Source organism: Trachurus japonicus, chromosome 22 (assembly GCF_045865225.1).
Source record: "Trachurus japonicus isolate A0001 chromosome 22, Traja_1.0".
Taxonomy (NCBI): domain Eukaryota; kingdom Metazoa; phylum Chordata; class Actinopteri; order Carangiformes; family Carangidae; genus Trachurus; species Trachurus japonicus.
Genome location: NC_140928.1, coordinates 15,491,530 through 15,516,276, shown reverse-complemented (window position 1 = coordinate 15,516,276; position 24,747 = coordinate 15,491,530). Strand labels below are relative to the sequence as shown.

General features: G+C 42.2%; 1 protein-coding gene across 2 annotated transcripts in view; it reads right to left on the bottom strand.

Moving 5' to 3' along the window:
* Positions 1-1,197: 1,197 nt before the first annotated feature.
* Positions 1,198-24,747, bottom strand: part of rnf144aa (ring finger protein 144aa) — a 32,993-nt gene continuing 9,443 nt past the window's right edge. For both annotated transcript variants that reach the window (XM_085768453.1, XM_085768452.1), the window contains 7 exons: positions 15,398-15,548; positions 14,297-14,401; positions 13,232-13,292; positions 11,262-11,478; positions 8,609-8,756; positions 8,085-8,174; positions 1,198-5,184 (listed from right to left, as the gene is read on the bottom strand). In XM_085768453.1, the coding sequence (XP_085624579.1) occupies positions 5,053-5,184; positions 8,085-8,174; positions 8,609-8,756; positions 11,262-11,478; positions 13,232-13,292; positions 14,297-14,401; positions 15,398-15,532 (888 nt within the window). In that variant the 5' untranslated portion in view covers positions 15,533-15,548 and the 3' untranslated portion in view covers positions 1,198-5,052. The remainder of the gene's footprint in view (positions 5,185-8,084; positions 8,175-8,608; positions 8,757-11,261; positions 11,479-13,231; positions 13,293-14,296; positions 14,402-15,397; positions 15,549-24,747) is intronic.

Sequence of the window (24,747 nt, the reverse complement as noted above, 5' to 3'; positions counted from 1 at the left end):
GGGGTGTTGGAAGGTAAAGCCGGAGCGGAGCAGCCTGATCGGCCTGCAGCCAGCACTCGTGTGATAGCAGAACCTTGTGTTCTATACAGAGCAGGTGCAAAGGCCTTGTCTCATCTCTTTTCATCCATCCCTCTCCCAGCATTACAGCTTGGCTCTGCGTCTCCTGTTTCTCTGAGGTTCAGCTCTTTGTCTTCCAGGCGACATCACTCCTCCCTGTCTCTGTCCATCTCTCCCATTTCCCCTCCCTGCACCTCCTGGCTCTCTCTCCCTCCCTCTCTCTCTCGCTCTCCCTGCCCCTGTATCATACTTCATTTGCTCCAGATAACACATCAGCTTCAACGCCCATCCACAAACCCTGTCACCATGGCGCCCACAGATGGTAACTTCCTGTGGTCCTGCCCAGTGATTGGTGGAGAGACTTCCAAACAGAGAACAGCTGGTGAGGGATGATATATCACCGAGCGTTTGCACTTTCATTTTCAGGGTTGTCTTGTTAATGCTCCCAATCCAGCATCTGGCAGGAAATAGACACAAAGGCAGAGAGAGGGAGAGAACAACCTGTTCTTTGGCAGACCTTAACAAAAGGCTGACACATGTCTGATGAACAGACAGAGCTGCCATGGAACAGACATTACAGACAGAGCTGCCATGAATGTGAAGGAAGGATGCTTGACACAAGCAAAACAAAGACTGGATAAGAGCATGTGGATATTTTCAACAAAGGGTCATTGTTAAGAGCAGAGAACGACAAACACGCCTCCTCTGGTTCAGAAACTTACTGTATCACTCAAGTTCTTAATTAGGAGGATGAGTACAATTTAAAAATGAAAAACAAATTACATGCTCCTTTGACATCACTTTTTCTTTTGTGATGAGGAATTGCCTTGCTTGTCTCCATTTATTGTTGATTATCTATTATTATTATTTATCTATTATTCTGCAATTATCAGGGGAGAATAGTGTTTTGTCATTTTGTAGAATAAAGACTACACAGCTCAAAACTGCACTTCGAACTTTAAGTTTTTCTTTTTCTATTCAGTTCATGTTGAGTTTCTTTTTGTAGGCTGTATATAATAATACTGTAATCTTGTGTTTATTTGATAAAAGAGTCATGCATATATAGACTTTCAACAGCAGAGAGAGCCATTTCACACACTGATAAATATCAGTGTGAATGTAAAAATGAAGAGAGAATAATCACAAAAAACAACAACCTTTAATACCTGGTGTCACAGTGTTAGTGGAACTGTAGATATACTGAGATGCTGAGTCTAAAGTTGTACAGAACCGATCCAGATGTCATTTTACAATGTCGATTTCATTGTTATCACCCACGTCAATTAACTTTCAATTACTGATTAAACTAGAGACATTGTTTACCATCTCTAAACACAGGAGTCGTGTGTACAGACAGCATTTTCGATCCACTAACCGAGGTGACCGACTGAACTTGAACTGACCGATCGGGCCTGAAGAATTCTGTATTTTAAAAAGATAACGCAAATACAACAACTATGGTGTAACACAGGCATATTAAAAATAAAAAAACAACAGAAAAGTAACAGACTCATGAAACCAACCTGCTGAATGGAGGAAGGCTGACACATTGTACGTCAAAACATATTTTCAAAAAAAAGAAAAGAAAAGAAAAGAAAAGAAATTAGACAGCTGGGCGAAAGGGTGACAACGCTACCATTCCAAAGATCTTTAGAGGCTACAATATATTAATATTTAACAGGTAGAAGTCAGAGAAAAATCATGCAGCTTCATCTCTTGACACAACAGGTTATAAAATATAAATTGCTGCTTGTAACCAAACTTGATCTTTAGGTTAGCTGCAAAGTGGATCTGGAGTCTTTGTAAAATAACATTTTACCTTCTGTCTCATTCACGGGCCAAATATCAGAAACATTTAACTCCTGCGCTGATGTTAGGTGATTTTTTATTTTATTTTATTTTTTATAAACCTTTATATGGAGCCCTGACAAACCTGTTCTGGCCTTAGAGTTGCATAATACAGCATCTACCTGTTGAGTGGTGCCAGCAAACAAAGTAAAGAAAAATGTTGTGTGAAAAAATGGAAGTGGCCATGATTTTATTTGACTGATTTTAGCTTGTGCCTGCTCAAAACCCTTGATGACATTTTTGTGTGTTTAAATGAATATTTTTGAAAATCGTTACTTATCCTAATCCTAAAACAGACCCCTGAAAGATTAAACTGCGAAAACCCTTTCAAAGTAACAATGCAAATCTCTTTTATCTCTTGACTTTATCTGTTGGGTTGATGTTGTTTTCAGCTGCTAAACTTCTCCATTTAACACAGCAGGCACCATAACCACACACACCACAGATCATATCAAGTAAGTAAAACAATGAAACCCATATACAGTGCAGCGCTTACATAAAAGAAGCATTAAATATTTTCCACCCTGTAAAAACTGTTAATACATTACAAATACATGGTCAAAATGCACAAACAGTAGACAGCTATGTTTCCTCATCCCTTCAGGAAATCTGCTTGGCACGATTGTCATGAAAACAACAAAAGCTTCTGAAATTAAACTATTTTAGGGTTCAGGAACTAAACTTTAAAAGGTAGAAAACTGGACTGGCTGCTTTGATATCCAATTATCATGCTCAATATGGCAAGTGAGGTCAGTGAAAGCAACACAGGCTACAGGTAAGGTACTCAAAATGTAAGGCTACTGACAACAAGGGTTATGATAAGTTTATGAGAACAGAAGTGAGTTGCAGATGAATAGCTACTGTTTAGCTTCGATTAGCTACTGTTGTTATCTGTCGACCACTTTGTATGGTAACTGTAGCCACACTTCTCATGAAATGCTACATGAACACTGGTGAGTCCCACCAGGAAAACAGATAAAGGAAATGGCTTTTCGAGAACACTGAAATGGCTTTGCATGGTAGACTTAATAATCAGTTCACTGACTAAATTGTTTCACCTTCTCTTTTCTGTTACTTTTTACGGCAATAAAAACAAAAATCTGACATCAATGGATGGAAAATGACCAAATTCTGTCCAGAATCTCAAACTAGCAACCTTAAAATATCACAAAAAGACAAGAGAAGAGCAACACAGATGATGAAAGTTAATGGATAGTTTCTGAACAATTCCCTGATTAAATAAAAGCCATGATATGCACATGTATAGTGACATTCGGCAGCTTTTGCCACACAGGTTACATTGATTATGACCGATCGATAGCCTTTTACGAATGGTAATGTACAAACTTGCATAGATAAAGTGATATAGTAGAGAGCAGCTTCACAATTGTGCCCAGAAATAGAACATTCTTTTATATTTACTCTATAGGCTTTTTTTTCTCTTTTTTTTCTGACATCCCTGCACGGAATAGCTGCTTCTTGTTGGAGGTCTAACCAACCAACAAAAACGAAACATCGACACTCGGACCACTAACGTATGCAAGTTTGCAATTTGGGCCAAGGCTCAAAGAGTAGGGAGATCTGATCTGAGTTCAGTTTCAAATGGTTGGATGGATGCTGATCAACACTCCTGCTCTACGAGGCCTAGGACGTACAGGCCCTAGGTGACACGAAACATCAGGACGGTTGTTTTTGTTTTTACTTCTTTTTTTTTTTACAGTATGGCTATTAACAGTGTGGCATATGGATGACATCATAGAATCATCTGAATATAAAGGGCTTCACTGACTGTCTGTTATGCTTGAAAAATGCCTTTAAACATGCTTTCCCTGGGATTATTTGGATTTTGACTGAACTCTTTTTTTTAAAGCACAGGGGGGAAATGCCTGATTTTGGCTATTCTCAATTTAAGGCTATTCATTTCTATTTGGCTAAACCACCACCTGGGGACTGAGAATTACAGGTGTGACATCTCTTTTTAGTGAAGTATTAAAATGGTTCCACAACATGTGGGTACAAAGTCCTCTGATAGACTTCAACTTACTGCTAAACCTAAAGGGGAGCACCACTCAATTTGGGAAATCGTGTGTGTATATAGGATAATGAAATCTGTAACATCTGCGGACACATTCTCTTTCTTACAAAGATGACTCCAATGTACAACATCTGGAGGTGTGCTGAAGAGAACCAATTAGGAAAAATGGCAGAAATAGCTATAAAAAGAACATTTGGCTAAAAAAAACAAAAAAAAAAACATAAGCTGATAGGTAACAAAACTAGTTCTCCTTGTCACATGACCACAGAAAATAAGATTTGAGTGGTACTCCCCTTGAACAGGTGTACCTTACAGTTTGGAAAACACTCAAAAGTACAACACATAGACACTACTCTGAGCACAGTTCTATTAAAAGCGACAGGTTATAAAACATTGACATCATCAAGAGGACGTGCTGTACATTGAGTTGAGAGTGACAACAGCCTCCCATCTCTACCTCAGTCGTGAACATGACGGCGACATCATGTCCCGTGTGCAAAGCGAGTGAACACCAAACATGCGTGGTGCGACTCTAATGCTACTGACTGAATCTGTAGAGCTACATCAGGTGTGGTGGTGGGAAAAAAAAAGCTTTTGTTGCGTACGACAAACCGACAAAACATGGCCCAAAAAAAAAGTTTAAAAAATGTTATAAGGTGGCTCCTGCATGATATTGTCCATACAAGAAAAAGCATTTCTTAACATTTATTTTTTCCCCCTTAATGATCCGCCACAATACCACACCACAGTAACCCACAGTAAGGCCACGGAAAAGTGGCCCAGTCCTCCTTCACATCCCCAACCGCCAACGTCTTACACACACAGACACAGTGGTCCTTGAACAAGTCCGACCTCCTCTGTCCTTTGACCCTGCACCTCTCTTCAGGCCAAAGGTGTAGGGTCGCTTTTCTGCCATGCCTCTCTCATGCAGAGCGATGGATCCCGAAGCGACCGGGGGGGCAGGGGGGCTGGTGCAGGCTCAGCCCAAAAAATGAAGTACTCAAAGCTGCTGGGGAGAACAGAATGTAAAGGGGAGAGGGGATGGGGGGTGAAAAGGACAAAAAGATGGCCCATCCTCAGAGCGGCTCTCCACTCCAGCCCTTGTGGCGTGTTTAAGTTGGCAACGGGTCGTCATCGCCTTTGCTGCACTTGCACTTGCAGCACAGGACAATGGGAGTGGCCAGAAGGAGGAAGGGGGAGGCAACCAGCAGGAGCAGCCCAAAGCCAGCGAAGATGCCCACAACCTGCAAGGAGACAGCAACACAAACACAGGAATTTAAGGTTTCATGGTTTAATGTCTCACAGGGGTCCAGAGAGCTGTTTCAGCTGCACCTGGATGTTGTGGTTCATCAACACACCTGGACTTAAATCTTTTGTCAGCAATACCAGATTTTGTCCAGCAGAGGTCACCCAGTGCATCTAAATCACAAACCCTTCTCAGCACTGGCGGTTTAGACTCAGTAGATTCTATTACTTTGATAATTCAACACTTTTTAGAACAATTAGAAAACAATTAGAAAAACTTACAACAAACTACAGCAACTGAGAAAAGGTGGTGATACACATTGTAAAAGAAAAAAAAGAATAAAACAATTATTTTGCCCAAAGTTCGTGCTTGGACAAAGAGTCAGTGACAGTAATGCTTGAGGGATGCAACAACTACATTATGCTCTTAGTAATTCTTCTTTCTGTTGTTTGCTTACGTCTGAAAGCATGTTAAATTAGCTTTTCTAATTTCTATCATGATTGTTTGATATTTGGTGAGATTGGAACCACAGTTCCATATATAACTATATAATCATTTTACTCTAAAATCAACTGACACACAGGTTGGACAGAGTCTAGCTGCTCTGTGTCACAGAAATATATTCATAGTAAACACATTTGTAATTCAAATAATTGTGTGTACTCTGACAATGTATCTAAGCCACCACATGGGGGCACCAAACACCAACAAATTGAAGGCCACAAAATGAATACATAACACATAACAGGCTGTCACATGCAGAAGTGACTTATAATAGCACAATGCTTTTCCTCCTGTTGTGAGGACAAAGAAATATGTTTTTGAGCATCAGTTTCAGGCAATCTTTGTATTTCTTATTACTATAATAACAAACCACATTACTACGTGTTCTTTGTACAGTGACTGTGTTCAGTAGATGGAAGCACAGTGTGTAGAGTACAATTTGCACTTATTAACACACCCTGATGCTTTCATGTTTAGGACATGACCTTCTGTACTAGTGATGTTACCACTCTCGTGGAAACGTAGAACCTGTGTCGTCACAAACAGGCAAGATGAGGGAGGATGGTTTTTCTTTTTTTGTTTATATTAATGATGGAATCAGAGGGAGGTTTTTTTGTTGTTGTTTTTTGACGTGAAGAAGCAGAGGAGGGTGAAATGAGGAGAGCAAGAGGGAGACAAAGACAGTGAGCAGTGAAGCTGTAGCTGGCTTCCACCAGCTGAACTGTAATCATATGACTCAGCCTGCCCCACTGGGCAACAGATGCCAGTGTGTATGCAAATGTTGACAAAATAACAAGTATGTTGGACCGAGGGACGAGCCAACCCATGAATAGATTATTTGGCTAAGGAAGAAAACTGAGGAAAAATTTGGGATCTGAACAGCAGCCTCTGTCACAGATTTAAAGCACGTTATCATGTGGGAAATTACATGTCATGGCTAATCCTTCATGCGTAATCCGTCACTTCACATGTGGGAAATTACATGTCATATCCAATCCTTTATATGCGATTTGGTTACCTAAAGGTAAAGACGGACCTTGGTTATGTAAACCCTTTTTTTCTTTTTTTTAAGTGAAAAGTGTACATAATAGGCTTAGTAGGAAACAGCAGGACACTGACCACCAGACACTTGTCGCAGCACGTGGATCAAACTGTCCTTTTCCCATTGTGCTGTCAAGATAACAGTAGCCCATCTCATAATACAAAAATATGACGTGTCTTTCCATTTTTATGCTGACGACACTCAGCTGTACCTGCCCGTAAACGCCACTGACCCTGGGAAGTTGAGTGCTTTACTAGATTGTATCACTGCCGTCAAAAACTGGATGTCGCAAAATTTTCTTCAGCTGAATGACAACAAAACCGAGGTTCTCGTTTTTGGCCCCCAGCAGATAACCAAGCAAATAATGTCATCTGCTGGGCCGCTAGTGGACGCCATCAAACCCTCTGCTAGAAACCTTGGGGTCTGGTTTGATGGCAATTTAAGCTTTGAACAACATACGACTAAACTTGTACAGTCTTGTTTTTATCATCTCAGAAATATTTCAAAGATTAGATCGTTTTTATCTTTTAAAGACACAGAAATGATTTTACATGCTTTTATTTCATCACGTCTGGATTACTGCAATAGCCTTTTTACCTGTCTTAACCAAAAATCCCTGGACAGGCTTCAGTCAGTGCAGAATTCTGCAGCCAGGCTTTTAACTAGAACCAGGAAACGCGAGCATATCACGCCTGTTTTAGCCTCCCTGCACTGGCTTCCAGTACGTTTTAGAATTGATTTTAAAATTTTATTGATTACTTTTAAAGCACTCAACGGTTTTAGTCCTGCATACATTGCTGACCTTTTATCTCTGCACATTTCTGCCCGCCCTCTGCGATCCTCAAATAAAGGTTTTTTAGCTGTCCCTGGGGCCCGACTGACGACAAAAGGGGGAAAATCATTCTCAGTCCGGGCCCCAAGACTTTGGAACGATCTGCCAGAGGACATCAGGTCAGCTTCATCAGTAGCTTGTTTTAAATCCCGACTCAAAACGCACTTCTATCTAAAGGCCTTCCCTGATTTTATTTGATGTCACTTAATTTGTCTTTGTTGTCATTTTAATTGTTTTTACTGGAAAGCACTTTGTAACATTTGTTTTGAAAAGTGCTATATAAATAAAGTTTATTATTATTATTATTATTATCTCTGAGAGAGGGAGTTGAGCCAGAGGGAGAGAAAGAGGCAGAGCCAGACAGCATGTGTAAAGCCACATGCTGCAGTAAGGTTGCGGGTAGAGGGGGGGTGGAACCTGAGTGAGAGTAAGAGGATGATGGAGGGGCAGAGGTGTGTGTGTGTGTGTGTGTGTGTGTGTGTGTGTAGGGGGGTGGTTGTTAAGAAGATGGTCTTCTCACCTGTGTTCTGTGCCAGATAACAGACGCCCTGGAGTGACCCAGTTTGTTTCGACAGGGCCCTTTGTCGTAGTGGATCAGGAGAAAGTCATCCTGTCAGAGAAACACACACAAAGAATACAGATAAAGATTGACCATTAGCAGCCTGAGAGACACGGACAGCTGTTGTGAGAAAATTGCTCTTTAAAATGACCTGCGGCCATCTGCGCTCGCACAATTAAGATTACATAAGGCAGCATGGCTCAGAAGTCAACCTGTCATTTTCTTCAGCCTTCTAATGAATTAAAAAAAACAAAAACAAACATACATCTTGTTCTTATCAACACCAAGGTTAAGCTTTGGTTCCCTGATAACAAAAATCATTGCTGTCACAGGGAGAAAAAAAGAAAAAGATGTCGACATCCAAGATGATCACAGTAAGCAAACACTACTGCAATATTAAACTGTAGAGATTTTAACAGATGAAAAATAGATAATCTTGCGCTCTTTTGCAGGGAAGATAGAGAAATTAGTAAGGACCCACTCACATCCAGGGACTCCAGACAGTACCAGCAGAAGGCATGTTTGCAGTTCTTGCACATCATCTGCGCACAGCCCTCGTCCCTCTCGATGTAAACTTTACATTTAGGACAGCGTTTGATCGGTGCGTCGTCCTCTTCATTCTTATAGAAAGGGCTGAGGGAGGAAAGACAAACATAAGCTTTATGTGTTGTTGTTTTTAAATTCCATACATGATATCAAACCCAAAACTGTTCCACATTCACATTACGAGAAGTGCTGCAGATGAGATTGCTTTAGCACTGTAATCGATATTTACCATCTTTGGTGGAAAAGAGGATTGTGTAAAATGGTGGATCGCTTTAGTTCAGGAGTCGATAACTCAAAAAAAAAAAAATGCACCCGTCACTAAATGGCCTTGAACTGGCTCCCAGGATCTTACTCCTCCCTCCTGTTGGTGTCAGTTTGTCTGTATCAATTTCTTCTGTCTCAGTAAAAGCGCTGACGCGAAAGCTGCAGGCGAGCAGGTAGCTGTCATTCTGGGCATCGCCCTAGGACGGCAAATACGCCCATTCATTCATTTCCGGGCCAGTTTCTCCATGAATTGATACACTGTGCCTCTAAGTGCATTACAGCACATTCTGTACACGTCCATTCATCTGACACCTGGCAGCCATTGTGAAACTGGCCAAAAAAAACTACACGGCTCTACATTTGCTTAAAGAGACGTAGAGGACGAGATTCTTCCTCTGCATTTAAATGGATCCTTGTTTTTGTCAGCTTAAGTTCATACATAGCTTTGTCTAATTTGAAAAAAGAAAAAAAAGTTGTATAAGGAAGCAACAAAACATCATACAGAGTGTAATGTACTGTAATACTGAAGTCCAGCAGCTGGACTTTAGGCGGCATTCATGTAACAAGGTTCAGTATTTCTCCGGCATCATGAGGTCCAAAGCAGAACCAGAATCAGCTTTGAGATGTCCACCTAACAGCGAACAGATGTAGTTCAAACACCAATGCTCTTTACAACTCCTGCTAATCCTCTCTCCCTTTACTGCGGCCTCTGAACTCATTCCTGGACCTGTGCTGATAGAGGAAAGCTCTGCAGGGGCCGGTGACGCTTCCGCAGTAAGAGGATATCACAAAGAAACGGGTCAGCTGCGTCTGACACTGGACGGCCCCTCTGTCTCTTCTACTCGCAGACAGATACTGTATTCTCAAAATGCACGTTAAGCCCATCTCAGGCCGCTCGGCTGCAGTTTACTTTCAACAGATTGTTTTATGTCTGTCTATTAATTTATGCTTGAGTCCTGGCTGATGCTCAGCTGAGCGGTAGCTGCAAAACATTCAGCCAGACCAGCTGTCAAGTCTATATTTAAGGCTGCGCTGAATGAATCCTGCTGTATATTGACAAACGGTCCTGGGCTCCAGTCAGGTGAGCGTGACATGTGGATTGCTACTTCAGTTCGAAGAAAATGAGGAACACATCCAGACGGTGCATTGGAAAATGAGGCCCGATACTGTTGCAACATGGGAAAACTGAATAAATGGGTTTTATTTAAGCTGAAGAGGTAATAAAAACATTCAGGATAGAGGTATTATTACATTAGCTGGAAACTGTTGACGTATAACCTTTTTAACTGATGCTCTGAGTTAAATGCATGGCTTGAACCATTAAATTTAATTACATTGTTACTAAAAATTTCAATAATGTTTCTGTAAGTTAAACATAAGCCTATTTTATGTGGGCTAATAATCACTTTTACAATTAATTTATACCTACGATTACATGTTTCAAGTCATTTTCATTACATTTTGTATTCTGTTAGCTGGGGCATGGTGGTACAGTGGTTGGCACTGCTGTCTCATAGCAAGTTCTAGGTTTGATCTCCAGGCTTGGCGTCTTTCTGTCTGGTTTGATTATTCTTCCTTTGCCTGCGTGGGTTCTCTCGGGGCTCTCCAGCTTCCTCCTACAGTCGTAGGACATACACACTGGGTTGATTGGCGAGTGCGACTCTAACTTGCACATAGGTTTTTTTTTTTTTTTTTGTCTCCATACGTTAGCCCTGTAATAGACTGTTGGGTGTGCCCTGCCCTCGCCCTGTGTCAGCTGGGATTGACTCCAGCCTGTCCGTGACACTGCATACATTAGTAGCAAACCTTGTATGAACCACAGGATCCATCCATCTATTGACTATACAGCTAAAGATGATTTTGTAACATTGAATCTGTCAGTTATTTGTCCTAAAAATGTCCAAAAGAAATGCCCATCACAATTTTTCAAAGCCCTATCTGACATATTTATGATTTGTTTTGTGCAAAAGAGAGTCCAAAACCCAGATGTATTTAGTTGAATTTCACAGGAAACCAAGAAAAACAGCAGAGAATTTGGGGAATTTTCCTAAAAAAAAAAAAGTCCCTAATGTTTTCCAAAAAATGTTTCCCCCCTAACTGTTTCCTTAACTGTCAATCACACCATCATTTCAGCTCCATCACATGTTTGAAGAGAAGAGAGGCATGTATGATTATGGTGACTAGTGTGTATGATTCATACAGTACAGAACACAGAGGAAAGAAAAACAACATACTATCTGATCTAAAAATAAGAGTTGAGAGAGAAATTCAGAGAACAGGAACTTCAGACAGGGCGCAGTAAATAAGTAAAGAGACAGACAGCAGTACCTGTTCTCTCCTGGTAGGAAGGAGGTAATGGGCAGGTTGTTCTCCTGGCAGGCCTGCCCGGGGTGCCAGTTGGCCTTGCAGGCCGAGCAGAACTCGAGGGCACAGACGGCGCACTGGACCAGCTGGGGCAGCGCTGGAGAATCTGATTCCTTCAGTTGGCACACGGCCTGACAGGTCGAAGAGGGGCACCACGTCCGGCATGGGTCCAACAGAACCTCTGATGGCACAAAAGAAGAGCCGGTGTCAGGGACAGTCATTTTCATAAAGGAACCAATCTCACATTTATTTTGGTAGAAAGTAGCTGCTAATTCTGTGGAACTTGCTGTTTTAGTATTGGATCTAAAAACAGAGACCAGAACCATCTGTGTGTCCATACACCTCTAAATATAGCCTTTTCAGATTAGGATAGAAGGCACAATGACTGTGTCATCAACCAGGCTTGTTAACTAGTGAAAGGCTTTCTACATATACATATTTTTGTAATACTTTGCAATTCCTATAGCTCATATTTGTGGTTGGTAATGTTGGAAAATTACTTCAATAGAAATATTTGTTTTTGGCAAATCCTTCTGAATATTTTCGATGAGGCTTTAAAGTGGAGAGGATGCCAGTTTTCTGAATTTTTCGCCCGTTCTGTTTTAAGTTCATAGCGTGATGCACTTGCCCTTGTATCCTCTCCTTCCTTCCCCTCGCCTCTGTGCCAAGGACTCCGAGCACACATTCCACATGCACTCTTGGCTCAGCCTGAGAAATATGGAACGGTTACAGCAACTGTTCTGCCTGAATGGACTGGGACATTGATGAGACGGCTGACTGCCCTTATTCAGGCAGCATCAACAGCTCTTTCTGAGGCTTTCTGAGGAGCTGTATTCATTTACAGGACCCCCCACTGTGTTCATATATATATATGTTTGTTTTTGTGTTCACGCGTTTTACTTCTGCAACTGTGTTCTGCATGCTCTGTGTACAGTTTGTGCCTCTTGTGTAGGTGGAGAACCTGCAGGGAGAGCACCATCAGAGAGTGATAAGAAACACAGCTTGGTTACTGCTGGCTATCTGTAGCAGTGGAACTCTAATATTACTGATTGGCAAGTCTGCATCCACAGCATGGACCGTGGCAAACACAGTCCTGCCATTATCTTTCCAGCACCGATATCCGAGCCTCCATCAGCAGGTTAACATTTATTCTGCAAACAGTGTGAACTGCAGACACTGGATATGTAGCCACACACTGAGGCAAGAGATACAAAGGGATTTGATTTGAATATCTCTCCATGCTAAGTGACCTGGCTCTATCAGAGTCAGACAGTCTGCAAGTTTATAGTCAAACCAATCCAATTAAAATCTCTTTAAAAAAAAAAAAGTCTGGGAGTCTGGTTTTCCCCCTTTGTGTGGGTTATGTTTGATGGCAGCAGGTGTTTGATGAGGATGACAGGGTCTGGGTCTACAGTACAAATCAGACAGTTAGGCCTGAGTACCTGTCACAAGAATACTCCTCACCTGCTTGATTAGTGTAGCGCACGGATGAAGAATTTGTCAGAAATCAATTAATTCTAAAACTGGCTGACTGCTGCTGCTGGGCGCCGACGTGCTGAGCTGTACGGAAAGAAGGCGCGCCTTTGACAACATCTGTAAGTGTTGGAAGACTGAAATTTACTCAGCAAACAACATTGCTCAGATTTTTTCTATTAGCTGTAGAGCTGCAGAGAGACCCCGTGGCGCAACTCAATAGCGAAAAATATCCAGTGGGGGGTGAGTGGGTGGGGGCGGGGGGGTCGAATGATTGATTCCAGACAGAGCGAGCAACAGTTCAGCTACACGTGCAAGACAGGATTGTCTCCGTGCTTTTGTGTGCGCGCCACAGTAAAGTACAGTATCCCTGGGGGACAAGAGGACCCACGTGTCCCTCTGCGATTGACAGTCGTTGCCCACACACTGAGGAGCCGTGGCGGCTTCTGCCTCTGACTCACCCCGTTCAAATTGAAGCTTCTTGTATCTCTGCATCATTTCTGTGGCCACCATGCACTCAATCTACAGGGAGAAGAGCAGAGGAGAGGTGGGAGGGAAATAAGCAGGTCATTGTGCATATTTATAGATGGAAGCAGCAAGAAGCAATTACACATTCAGTATGCGAGTGTCATCTCCAGAACAATGTCAAATTCTAATTTCTACATGATAAGAACTTGCCACTTGCTTACCAATAAGGCCCTTTAGCCTGCTCTGAGTGAATCCAATTGCTAGAATGTATTCAAGGTGCATACTCGGGCCCACTCAAGGTTAAGTTCACTCATTTACTGGGCAATGAAACGTGTATCTGGGCTTTGTGAAAGAGCAGTCAATTACAAGGTGATGGCACTGCTGTCAGAGCAGACAGGGATGAGGCATACTTTGCCTGACTGGCAGGACTAGCTGGTCTTCCATTAAGGGCCAGTGACACAGATTGATTAGAAACATAAGGCCGTGGCATGCCGAACCACGCTGAGCCCGTGCACTTCCAAGTCTGAGTGAGTCCATCAACTAAAATGCCTGGAGGATGAAGAGCGCCTTGCCCTCGTATTGACCCGACGTGAGGAAGGCGAGCATGCAGGAACTCTCATTATAATGGAATAAACACACTAACAGGTGGAGCAGAGTGGTCATCTGGAGTAAGGCTAGAGCTTTGAGGGGAGCACAGAGGCCTTGGACTGCATGCAGGCAGTCAGATTCACCAATTCATATTTTTGTGAAAAACACCAGCATGGTAGTAGATGCATAACACAGAGATATTGATTTGTGGAGATGTTCTTCCCTTATTTTAAGTGTGCAACATTTGCTTACACATACGAATGCACATGCAAATGCCATATTGTTGTGCATGTTGCAATAATGCACATACTGTATATCAATTTAAAAATAAAAATACAATTGTTAATGGAAATTTCTGCTCTGATAAAATCCAGAGCTCAAATATAGTGGACATTATCAGAAACATGCAATCAGATGCCAACTAAAATGACAATCAAAGGAAAACTCTTGACGTGTGTTCTGGTCAATACCTCATTTTCCTGCAAATGTCCTCTTTTGGGACAGGCAGAGTCTGGGCAGCTAATTGCAGTTTCAAGGCCTTCTTTAATCAGGAGTTCCACATACTGCTTCAGGCACTGAGAGAAAAACAGACAGACAGACACAATATTGACCCAGTGCAACAACCAGTCAGTCACTTACACCAGAAAAAAAGAAAGGGAAAAACAAACAGACTACAAGCCTGCAAAGCTGGTAAATAAACACTGACCTAAGTCTCCATCACTGTCTCTCTGTCAGAGCTGAAAACTCAATATATTTTATTAACAGTGGATCAAATGACTGTAATGTGAGTTCACAAGCAGTGACAAACCTATAACAATCTTAACCTGACTCAACTGTTTTAGCTTCTTTCAGCTCATTGTTTTGGATTTAAAGCCCCACATAGAAAAACTCACACATTCGCAATCCAACTTCTTAAAGTTTAAAATATATTTACCATTGTGCTTTTGACATGATGTACACAAAACAAAAGACACACAAAACAAGACTAATACTGTATGTATTATGTTACTAATTATGTTAGATTTATTGCGTTATGTCACTAACATTTGAACCATGTCTACTCTACTACTACAGCTCTCTTAGCTCTTATTGGTCCAACAATCTGTATTCTTCTTAAATATAATCAAAACATTTCAAAATGAATATCAAATGTTCATAATAAAGAATGAGATGGGTCATAATAAAGTAGCTCAAGTGAAAAAATAGTCCATGTTTGTGTTTACATTGTGGCTGACCTCGACAATAAACTCCGCTAGCTGAACTTTGGTAATCACTGTCACCACCCAGACTGTGTTCTCGGAAGTGCCTTCTATTTTTAGTGTTCATTTTATTGTTTCCTCATCTGTGGACTAGATTTGTAAAGATCTGACAGTAAATGGGTGTTACTGTTCCTCTGTGCTGACCTTGTCACACAGAGGCCAGTGTTACACAGGCGGGATATGTGACATTTGTAAACTGATCTTGTGACCATGACTGATTTTAAGCGCAGTGAAAATCCCGTGCTTTAAATCATCTTCCTGTTGACAGCTCCTGGAAACTTGTTGCTAGTGTTTGCAGAGTGTCCTGCTCACCAGTGTACAGAAGACACATTGGCACTGTGTGATGGTGGTCATCTGCTCCAGAGGGAACTCTCCAAGGCACAGCTTACATGAGACCAGGGGGTCCACGGCCAGCTCCCAGGTGGGACGGTACCGTGCCGTGGTCATCTTCACCGCCACAGAGCTGAAACACAACAGGAAAGAAAAGAAGATATTTAATGGAGCCAGATGCATCCTGACAAGAGAATAACACCAAGGTAACACAAAGAAACTCTTAAAGTGAGAATATATATGGCCTGGTTTTGTTTGTGTCTGTCTACATGATGAACCCACGAGGTGTTTTATTTGTTGTGACACAATCAGTGTGATGGTATGAGCACCGACTGAAAATGCATTGTGAGTTGTGTCCAGTGAGGGTGCACATACACAAACAGCCCTGCTGTATGCAGAATGACACCAGCTCTCTGCTTAAATGGCCCTTGTCAGATGTGTTCATTTTTATTCCGGGCTTCATGCTTTCTGGCAGCGAAGAAAAAAGAGGAAATACAGTTCAAAGGCCCCTAAAACTCCTGTAGCTATCAGCTATCTCTGCTCCCTATGAGATTTTTCACTCGGAATGAAATAACACGTTTTTTTCTCCCCCCCCCTGCGCGTCATCACGTCTCTTTTGTGCGAATCAGAAAAGGTTATTTTAGGCCGTCTTGTCTCGCTCTCTCCTTCGCTCCGTAGCTGAGAGCAAAGAGCACCTACTCGGCTGTTTACAGGAAGTAGTCCCGCGCACACAACGTCAACACTGTCAAGCTCTCCCCGTGCTGCTTAGCAACCGGCTGAAGGAGAATTTCGGAGGTGGAGGGAGAGGAGAGGAGCTGGATAGGAGAGAGAGAGAGTGGAGATGCACGGCAGAGGAGAAGATTGCGGTTTTGCTTTCACTGGCCACAGCACCATCTCCCTCAATGTGCAGCTGCCTGTTCGGAGGCACAGGAGAAGAAGAAGAGCACAGCGAGTGGGAGGAGAGAGGTTGAAGAGTTCACACGATCGCTCAGTGGACTCTTGTGCCGTCTACATGTGCTGCCCCAAAAGAGGGGAGTGGAGAGGAAAAAACAGACAGCAAGCGTGTTCTGGTCTAGCGGAGATATGACATCACTTCATCCTGCCCCTCTTAACAACACTTTGAATCTTTTAAAGGAGGCTTGCTCCGCTGAATCCACTTCAGTAGGGTGCTAGGTAAAGGCAACCCACAGATGATACACGCTAGAGCCATAAAATAAAAATGAGACAGTTACAAATCTGTTGCGGCAAAGAGGGAAAACCTGGGAGTCATGTGATGGACTGTAGCCATTGGTGCAGGATGATGCGTCAAAACCTGTATCCCATTATTCATTTGTCCCTAAAAAAACCACAGAAAAACACAGAGTTGCCATCGGCAGGGACATCCCAGTTCTCTTACAGTAAAGCTGCTCGGCGGTGCAAGGAGGAAGGAAGGAGGAGGAATCCCAAAGGAGACTTCAGGGAGGATACATGAGAGCATCCTATGTGGAAGTCTATTATTGGAAAGATACTTCACTTTATTGGAAATCTATAAGTTAATGGATACTGCAGCTGCACTGACTACACCACAGTGTCGTCAAAATACAAGTACAGACTGAGAGGACAGACACAGCTGCACAAATTTAGGTATCAAAAATAACAAAAGGCAAAAAACGAAATAAAAAAACCCGCAAATTTCAATACACTGCTACAAATAAAACCAGTCAGTGACGATCAAGTAAAATCAGGACAGGATTTGAAAGAGGTCACTGATTCTGTTGACCTGATTTCCTCAGGCAGCTTGTTCCACAGCTTCAGGGCTTCTGACAGCGACTGCTCCGTCACCTCCATTTCAGCTGCAGCTCGGGACCAGATAGAAGACCTCTGCTCCAGCCTACGTCAGCCTACAGTACGTACTGGCTCTTATGCAACTAACACAGCACCTACTATACTATGGAGAGAGGCCTTGGACGTCAACAAAAAGACTTTTCACTAAATGGTGACTCACATATGGTGGGTTCTTTCAGCAATGAACGTGTATTGTCTGTGAATCTGGTTTCTTATTTAGTTTAGAAAAATTGAGCAGAATCATCATGATCACTAACCAAGGTTGAAAGATAATGAATTTAACGGAAAAATACAGAACAAAAAGTGAAGATTTTAGTGAAAGTATCTGAAATATTTTAGACTACAAATCTTTCAGACAAAAAGATGACACTGAGCAGATTTAAGCTCACACAGGAGTCCCAGCTGAGCACCTGTTGACGCGGAATGAAGTCGATTCAGATGATGCTTGACAGGGGAAAACGTCTCATTTGATAAAATCTGATTGCCTCGCTTCTTCCTCCTTCGTATCTTCTCATCGTGTCATGAGTAGGAGGGCCGAGGAGGAAATGCAAAAGTGAGAAAAAACTTGAGAGGACAAATGTGAAAAATGAGACGTGCCTCAAAGTCTGACTCACTCTAAATCACCTGGCATTCATCCATCCCACCACCTTCCACCACACACTGACCAGAAACCACTGAGAAGTGAAGGAAGCGCTGTTACGTAGGTGCTGAACTCGTTTACAAAAGCTGAAATTGGCAGTTTCTTATCAGGAGGATGGAGTCAAAGACTTGAAACCATGACCCCCCCAAGAGGAGGAGTGTGTGGGAGGGCATAAAAGAAGAGGTGAAAAAAGAGACTTAACCAAAGAAATACTGTAATTAAATCATGACTGAATCTCAACCACAAATGCAGGCACATTAAGTCGACTGGTACTGGAAAAACCAGGGCTGATGGCTCAATGCGCAAAACAACACAAACAATCTGACAAGGAGATGAATGGTGCAGGTGAGAGTCATAAAAACGTCTGAATGATTTCATATGGCAATGGCAAACTCAAACTTGTAAAGCTGATGAGAACGACATCAGTTCCAGAAACGAGTCAGTTTCTTTTATCTATCTCCTTATCTCAGCTACTGAACTCCATTAACCCCATGGCCGAAAAACAATGACATTAAAAAGTTAATACATGCTACACAGAGCACGATTTTAAATTTGAACGGCTTCTGCACCTCCCAGACTTTATATTGGCTGTGCAAATACTGACAGACTAGGTCGATGGGGACAAATAAAATAGTTTTGTAAGGATGGCCTCAGGATGGGAGAGGGAGAGATGGAGGGAGGAAGAGAGGGAGGAGCAACAAAGGGAAAATTAGTTTTTCACCAGTAAAGGTGGTGCAGTGTGATCTCCCTGCTGCATTATTAACTCGATGCTCCCTTATCACTGAACAACATACACGTAAACAGCGTAGTCCATGCAATGGGACTTTGCATGTGGCGCTCTCCTGCCCTCTACCTGTGTTCATTTCAAATATTACCTCCCAGAGAGTACTATAGGTCTGAGAAAGGTCAGGTCAGTGAGCTCAAAATCAATTAAACAGGAGTCAAACGTGAGTCAGAAGTCAAACATCCATCCTGATTCCTGAGCAGCGGCCACCACGTGTCAGTTATCAAGTCTGAAGGGGCTCCACTCATGGCTCGACCGGCTACAGCAGCACTCGTCTGATAATGACTCGGTATCCAAGAGACAAACACACATGCACACATGCAGTAACAATCCATTGCGTAACACGGGGTGGAAACGGTCACAGAGGAGCGGCTGAGGAGAAGTCCTTGAGGGGGAAATAAGTGAAGGCGATTTCTTCCTGCTGTATATATGATACCATCCATTACAGCTGTTTATTCAGTGAGCCAGGGTATGTAGAGCTGGCAAGAAAAGGTTAACTACAGAACACAGAGTATAAGAGACTGACATTTACACCAACACAGACACACAGATATACACACACACACAGTGAACCTATCTTTAGCCCTGCGCCATACGGTAATTCCTATAAAAACAAACCAGCCCCAAAATCACATCACAAAACTGACCTCACTCCACTGATCTCAGCTGTGAACTGGAGCTCACAGTAACACAAGTCCAGAGACTTACACACATACTGTATATTATATAAGCACTGCTTGTCTCATTATATACACGGAGGAATTTCTGCATGATGTGGCTTTATCAGACATCCTAATTTCCATAATAGGGCTGAGTAAATTTACGGATGTCGCGCTGTTTCCTAGAAATGTCTCAGAGTGTGAGAAAGTACTTGTCAACACATGCCTTCCATGAGTTAAGTGCAGGTTGGTAATGTTTTTATAAATCAACAAAGGTCACTGGAGTTCAGCCAGACCTGAAATTTGATTTCATTATGAAATCAAATTGAATTTGTTATGGCCATTTATGAGATTTCCATTAATAGAAACTTAATGGTTACTATATCGAATTCAATTTGAATGAGTGAGTCAAACAAACAGTGATTGGTTCTCGATCTTCTGTGAGATGTTTTTGCGGTTTCAATTATTTTTGGACTGTTGGTGGGCAAAATAAATAAAAAAATTCATACATTACACACATATACACATTCAGCTCTGGAAAATTGTGAAAGTCATTTTCAGCTATTTAATATGCAAAACAATTTATCAGTTATTTAAAAACTAATTGATAGATTGATGTGAACTGAAAACCGTTACCAGCTGGAGCTCTAATTTTTATTATCACACTTATTATTACGTGACGTCCGAAACAATTAAAAAGAAACTGACACTCAGCTGTTAATACAGCAGCCATAGTGTTTTTGCTGCTGCTCCCGCTGGCGTTCACACACGATCACACCCTGATCTGCATTCAAATAGACACCGCTTCCCAACATATAAAGAACAAAATAAAATGCAAATTCTGACTTGAGCAGACTCCAGCAGAGATGGCAACATGAGAGCACATTTTCATATGCTACAACATGAAGCCACACGCTGCATAGCAATGCAGGCTTTACATTCATGAGCTAAATTCAATTAACAGAACTCAATGCACCAGTGTGCACAGGCTAACCGTGTCATTTGCTCCTATGGAAGAGAGAGAAGATTGAAAAAATGTGAGATTTTCACCTGACTTCAGTTTTTCACTGTGTGTAATTATATAATGTCACATCTCAGCATTGCATAAGGTTCTATTTATATTCTGTACCACACCTATGGCTGATGGGAAAGAAAGCTGCTAACAACTGTTAGCTACCCTGGGACTGGGAGCAGCCCACACATTTTCCTCTCTCTCACACTCACTTACACACTCACACACTCAAACACTCACTCACACACATACACACACATCTTTGAAGACATGCACAGTGCTGTCCTTCAGCTGATTTCCATGAATCTTCTGACAGCCGGTTTGGCAAGTTGGAGAAAGAGCAATGACGGACGAAAACTGAAGGGTTCAGCTCAATATGGACGGAGGACAGGAAAGAGGGTTGGAACCATGTCAGGGGGACAAGCCAAAAGATGTGTCATTATTTTCTACAGCAGAATTAATGCAGTGAGAATCCTAAAATATCACTAGCTGACGCGAACAAACTTTGTTCTTACTGGCCTTATCAGCGAAAACTAATCTCGTCTCAAGTTTACTCTTGTCAACATTTCTGTCTTGTACACTGCTGCAGTAATTTTCTCATTGTCTCTCTGGAGTTGCTGCTGTAATTGCAACACACTGACAAATGTACTGTATGTTCATCTTAAATCATGTCACAATCAACAGCAGACGTCATTTGTGGTTAAGAATAGGGAAGAAGAAACCTAGATTGGCACTCAGGGTCTGTGTAATGATCCTGCCGTCTGCTCCTCCCTCCCCTGTTCCATCCTGTCTTTCCTCCCTCCAGAGCCCAGCCCTGCTCTTCATGGCCAATTAGAGGGACCTTTTAAGTCTCATCCATGCCGTATCCTCTCTGTGCCCACCGCTGCAGAGAAAAAAGGGGAGAGACAGTAGAACTGAGTAGAGACGGGGAGAGCGGCAATGTGCTAATTGCCTCCGTTTTCCAGGCTCCCTTGGCTCACCTTCACTGCCTGCGATAGCTTCTTGTCACCTTGTTGTGGAAGCTCCCGCTGGGCAACGGAACAAACAGACAGAGCACATCACTGAGGGAACACACACAAACACACTGGAGCACACAGACATGCATGCGGACAACTGGAAAACGTGCTGCAGATGTACGGGAATTATGGTGTTGCATGGAGGTCAATATCAGAGTAAGAGCTTTTGGACCAGGGATTGTGCTAAATGTCACCAGTTCTCAGCAGCTTATTAACCATCACACACTGACAACAGACAAGGCCACAGACTATTAACCCTCTGACATAAGGGACACAACAAGTAAGTTTTACTGATAACGTAGTCACCACAACTGAGACTCCTGTGTTCGATGACATCTGGCTACTGTTCATGATCTTCATGTAAGTGCACCGTATGTTGGTGTGCATAATTTGTGGTGCAACGGTCGTTAATAATTAAAAAGTTGATTTTAGTGCGAGTGGTCTGGACGTGTAGCACATGAGCATCTAAAACCTGGTTTGACTCCCGGTCAGTCAAACAGTTTACAGAATGCAGTTCTTCTGCCTCTACTGTGTCTTTTCACTCTCCTATCAAAAAGACCCAGGAGACAATTCTTCCGTGTGAGCTTGCTGCAATGCTACTGAAACAGTTGGCCCTGTTAGTTTGGGGGTATTTTAGAAGAAGAATTTTAATGGTTAAGTGGTCTGAAAATGAGAAACACTGTTGTGTGATGTTTAATGATTGTCTGGCATGTGATCGACAATCAACTGATTATAATAACATAAAATACTAAAATCTAAAAAAAAATAAAAATAAAAATTATATTAGCTATTTGGACTTTTGTTGTAGCACAGCCCAATTAAAAATGTATTATCATTATAAAAAATATAGTATAAACAATGATAATATATACATATTTTAATGTCTCTGCTGTGTTAAGCCTATTGTGTCCACTCCTTGCGACACTATTAAAGAACACTACAAGAGCATGGTTGGTGATATTACCACTGAAGGGACCAAATTACAACCAACACTTGACACCAACATCTGCTCAAATCTGGGATTATTAAATCCTGCACGTCTCACAGTGAGCACTGCAGTGAACATAGAATGAACCCTGCTAATGCTCGGCCTCGCACGCAGACAAATGAAACACAGCCGTTTCCTTTTTTCACATATACCAACACAGGGTATGACATTACTACCTTCACATTTCTAACCATGATTCTAGGCAACAACAAAAGTCAAGTCAATAACGAAATGATATACTGTATATCTATCTATACTGTATCTATCTATATAAATAACAATGACAATTGACATCGACACCAGTGTCTATTTTGAGCATATCCAAGCAGAATGTAGGTCAGTGGTCTGTATAGTGGGGCCATAGGTTAATGCAGACTATATGATGCTGAAACCACGCTCAGGTCGTACTGTGCACAGGCGTTGTCAGGGTGCTTGGCTGTGTTATTCTGTTGATTGACAATCAACTAACCCACATTCTTAACCCACTCTGCACACAGAGGGACTTTCAGCTCGGTGGCTGAATGTGAAAAGTGATGTGCCGTAGTGGAGGGACAGCGGTTGGGGACAGTCACCGTCTGTCCTTGACATGAAGGGGGGTGGTGGTGGGGGGGGATCTAAGAGGGTAGCCAAGAGTGGTGATAGGCCTAGTTTTTCCATGCCCTGAGGAGTTACACAATCACCCAGATGTATTTTGGCATTGTGGAGAAGCTGTGTGTGTGTGTGTGTTATGGTGCCTAGCAAGTCAAAGTCCATTTTGCAGTTTTGGCCAGACAGACAGTGACAGTGGTCATGCTCGGGTATATAGGGCAAAAAACCCATAGCCTCATTTCTACTTGGTGTCTTGCCATCTTTCTGCAGCGATGCAGCTAAATATTGTTAGAGTACACAGTCGGTGCAAGGGCTGTGATTAGCCTGTCCAGGCTGGTTTGTATTTACTTCGTCACGCGTGTTTGTTGATGGTGACAACAATAGGGCATGGCATTACTACTACTGTATTAAAAAAGTGAATGAGAGGAATGTAAACACAATAAATCAACACTGCTTTTTAGTGCAACAGAGCCACAGACCTGAAATAAATAGCATGTTCAATAATACATCAGTCCATATACCTCAGAAAGGTATATAGCATAACCACTGAAGCCCAAGGACAGAGCAGTGTGCTGTGACCTTCGCATGGAGGGTCTGTATGACAGGTGCTTCACCCCACTACAGAGGGAATGAAATGATTATAAGTGATGAAACTGACTAAAAAGGGCAAACGTGAAGTCAATCCAGTGGTTGCAGTGTTCATTTTGTTTGTCTTCTGCTGCCATTTGCAACAGCATCAACAGCGAGAGGAAACTCGTGAGCTCTGTGCACCCAGCAGCTCTGTCCACATTTACCACAAACACTGTCTGTCATCAGAAATAACAGTCTCACAGCTTCACTGCTGCCCAGTGATAGAAACCATACACTTGCACTGACAGGCAAGAGAGAGAGACAAAGCAGAACTAAAAAGATGAGTGAGAAGATGGGACCAAAAAAAAAGACGGAAAGAGGAAGGAAGACAGGGAAGCAAACATCAGTGACAGTGCAAAAAAAGAAAAGAAAAGTGAAATGTGTACGAAATGAGGATGGAAAACCAGACAGGAGTTAATGTAAGAAGTGATGTGTAATCGTAATTAAAAACCACAGAAACTCCTGAATTTCACCAGAGCCGATGGCAGCCACTCCAGACAATGCTTGTGAACCAGACAATTTTTGCAATGTGTTTCAGAAGCAGCTCTCCACTGTGCACTCTGCTAAAAATATGCACCCAGTCTATTTGTTTTATTTATTTATTTATTTATTTTCACGGAAGCCACATCAAGCTGTGCAGAGCAGATCGAGCCAGGCAGGAAGTCGGACAAAGAAACTGCATGGAGCATCTGGTCAATTTTCAAAATAAAACACCCTTAGCCGAAGCTTGATTGAATAGACCATCATTACATTGGTGTCATAAGTGATGGCCTCAGGCCAGAAGTCATGGGTAGTCTACATATCCATGCTGGAAGCTGTATGTTATAACTCTGCCCCTTCAGTGGACAATTAAGAAAACAAGAAGATGTCTAAATATTCATGAGATAGGCATCATTCTATATTTTCTATGTTTGTCCTTTTAAGTCGAGACTGATTCAATCTCCAGTGTTTGCCTGATGGGATGCCAAGCTGGGCCGCATTCATTGGCTTTTAAGTTCACAGAGCTCTACTTCCACTTGGTAGGAAGCCATTTCTGTGTTTTTTTTAATATCAAGATGAGTTAATTTCCACACCCGGAATGACTTATCAGTACCTGGAGGAGAGGAGATAGAGACTAACACACCACACTCTTCTGATTTCACAAGAAAGAAAGCAGACCCACACACACAATGACACACTGGTGAACAACGT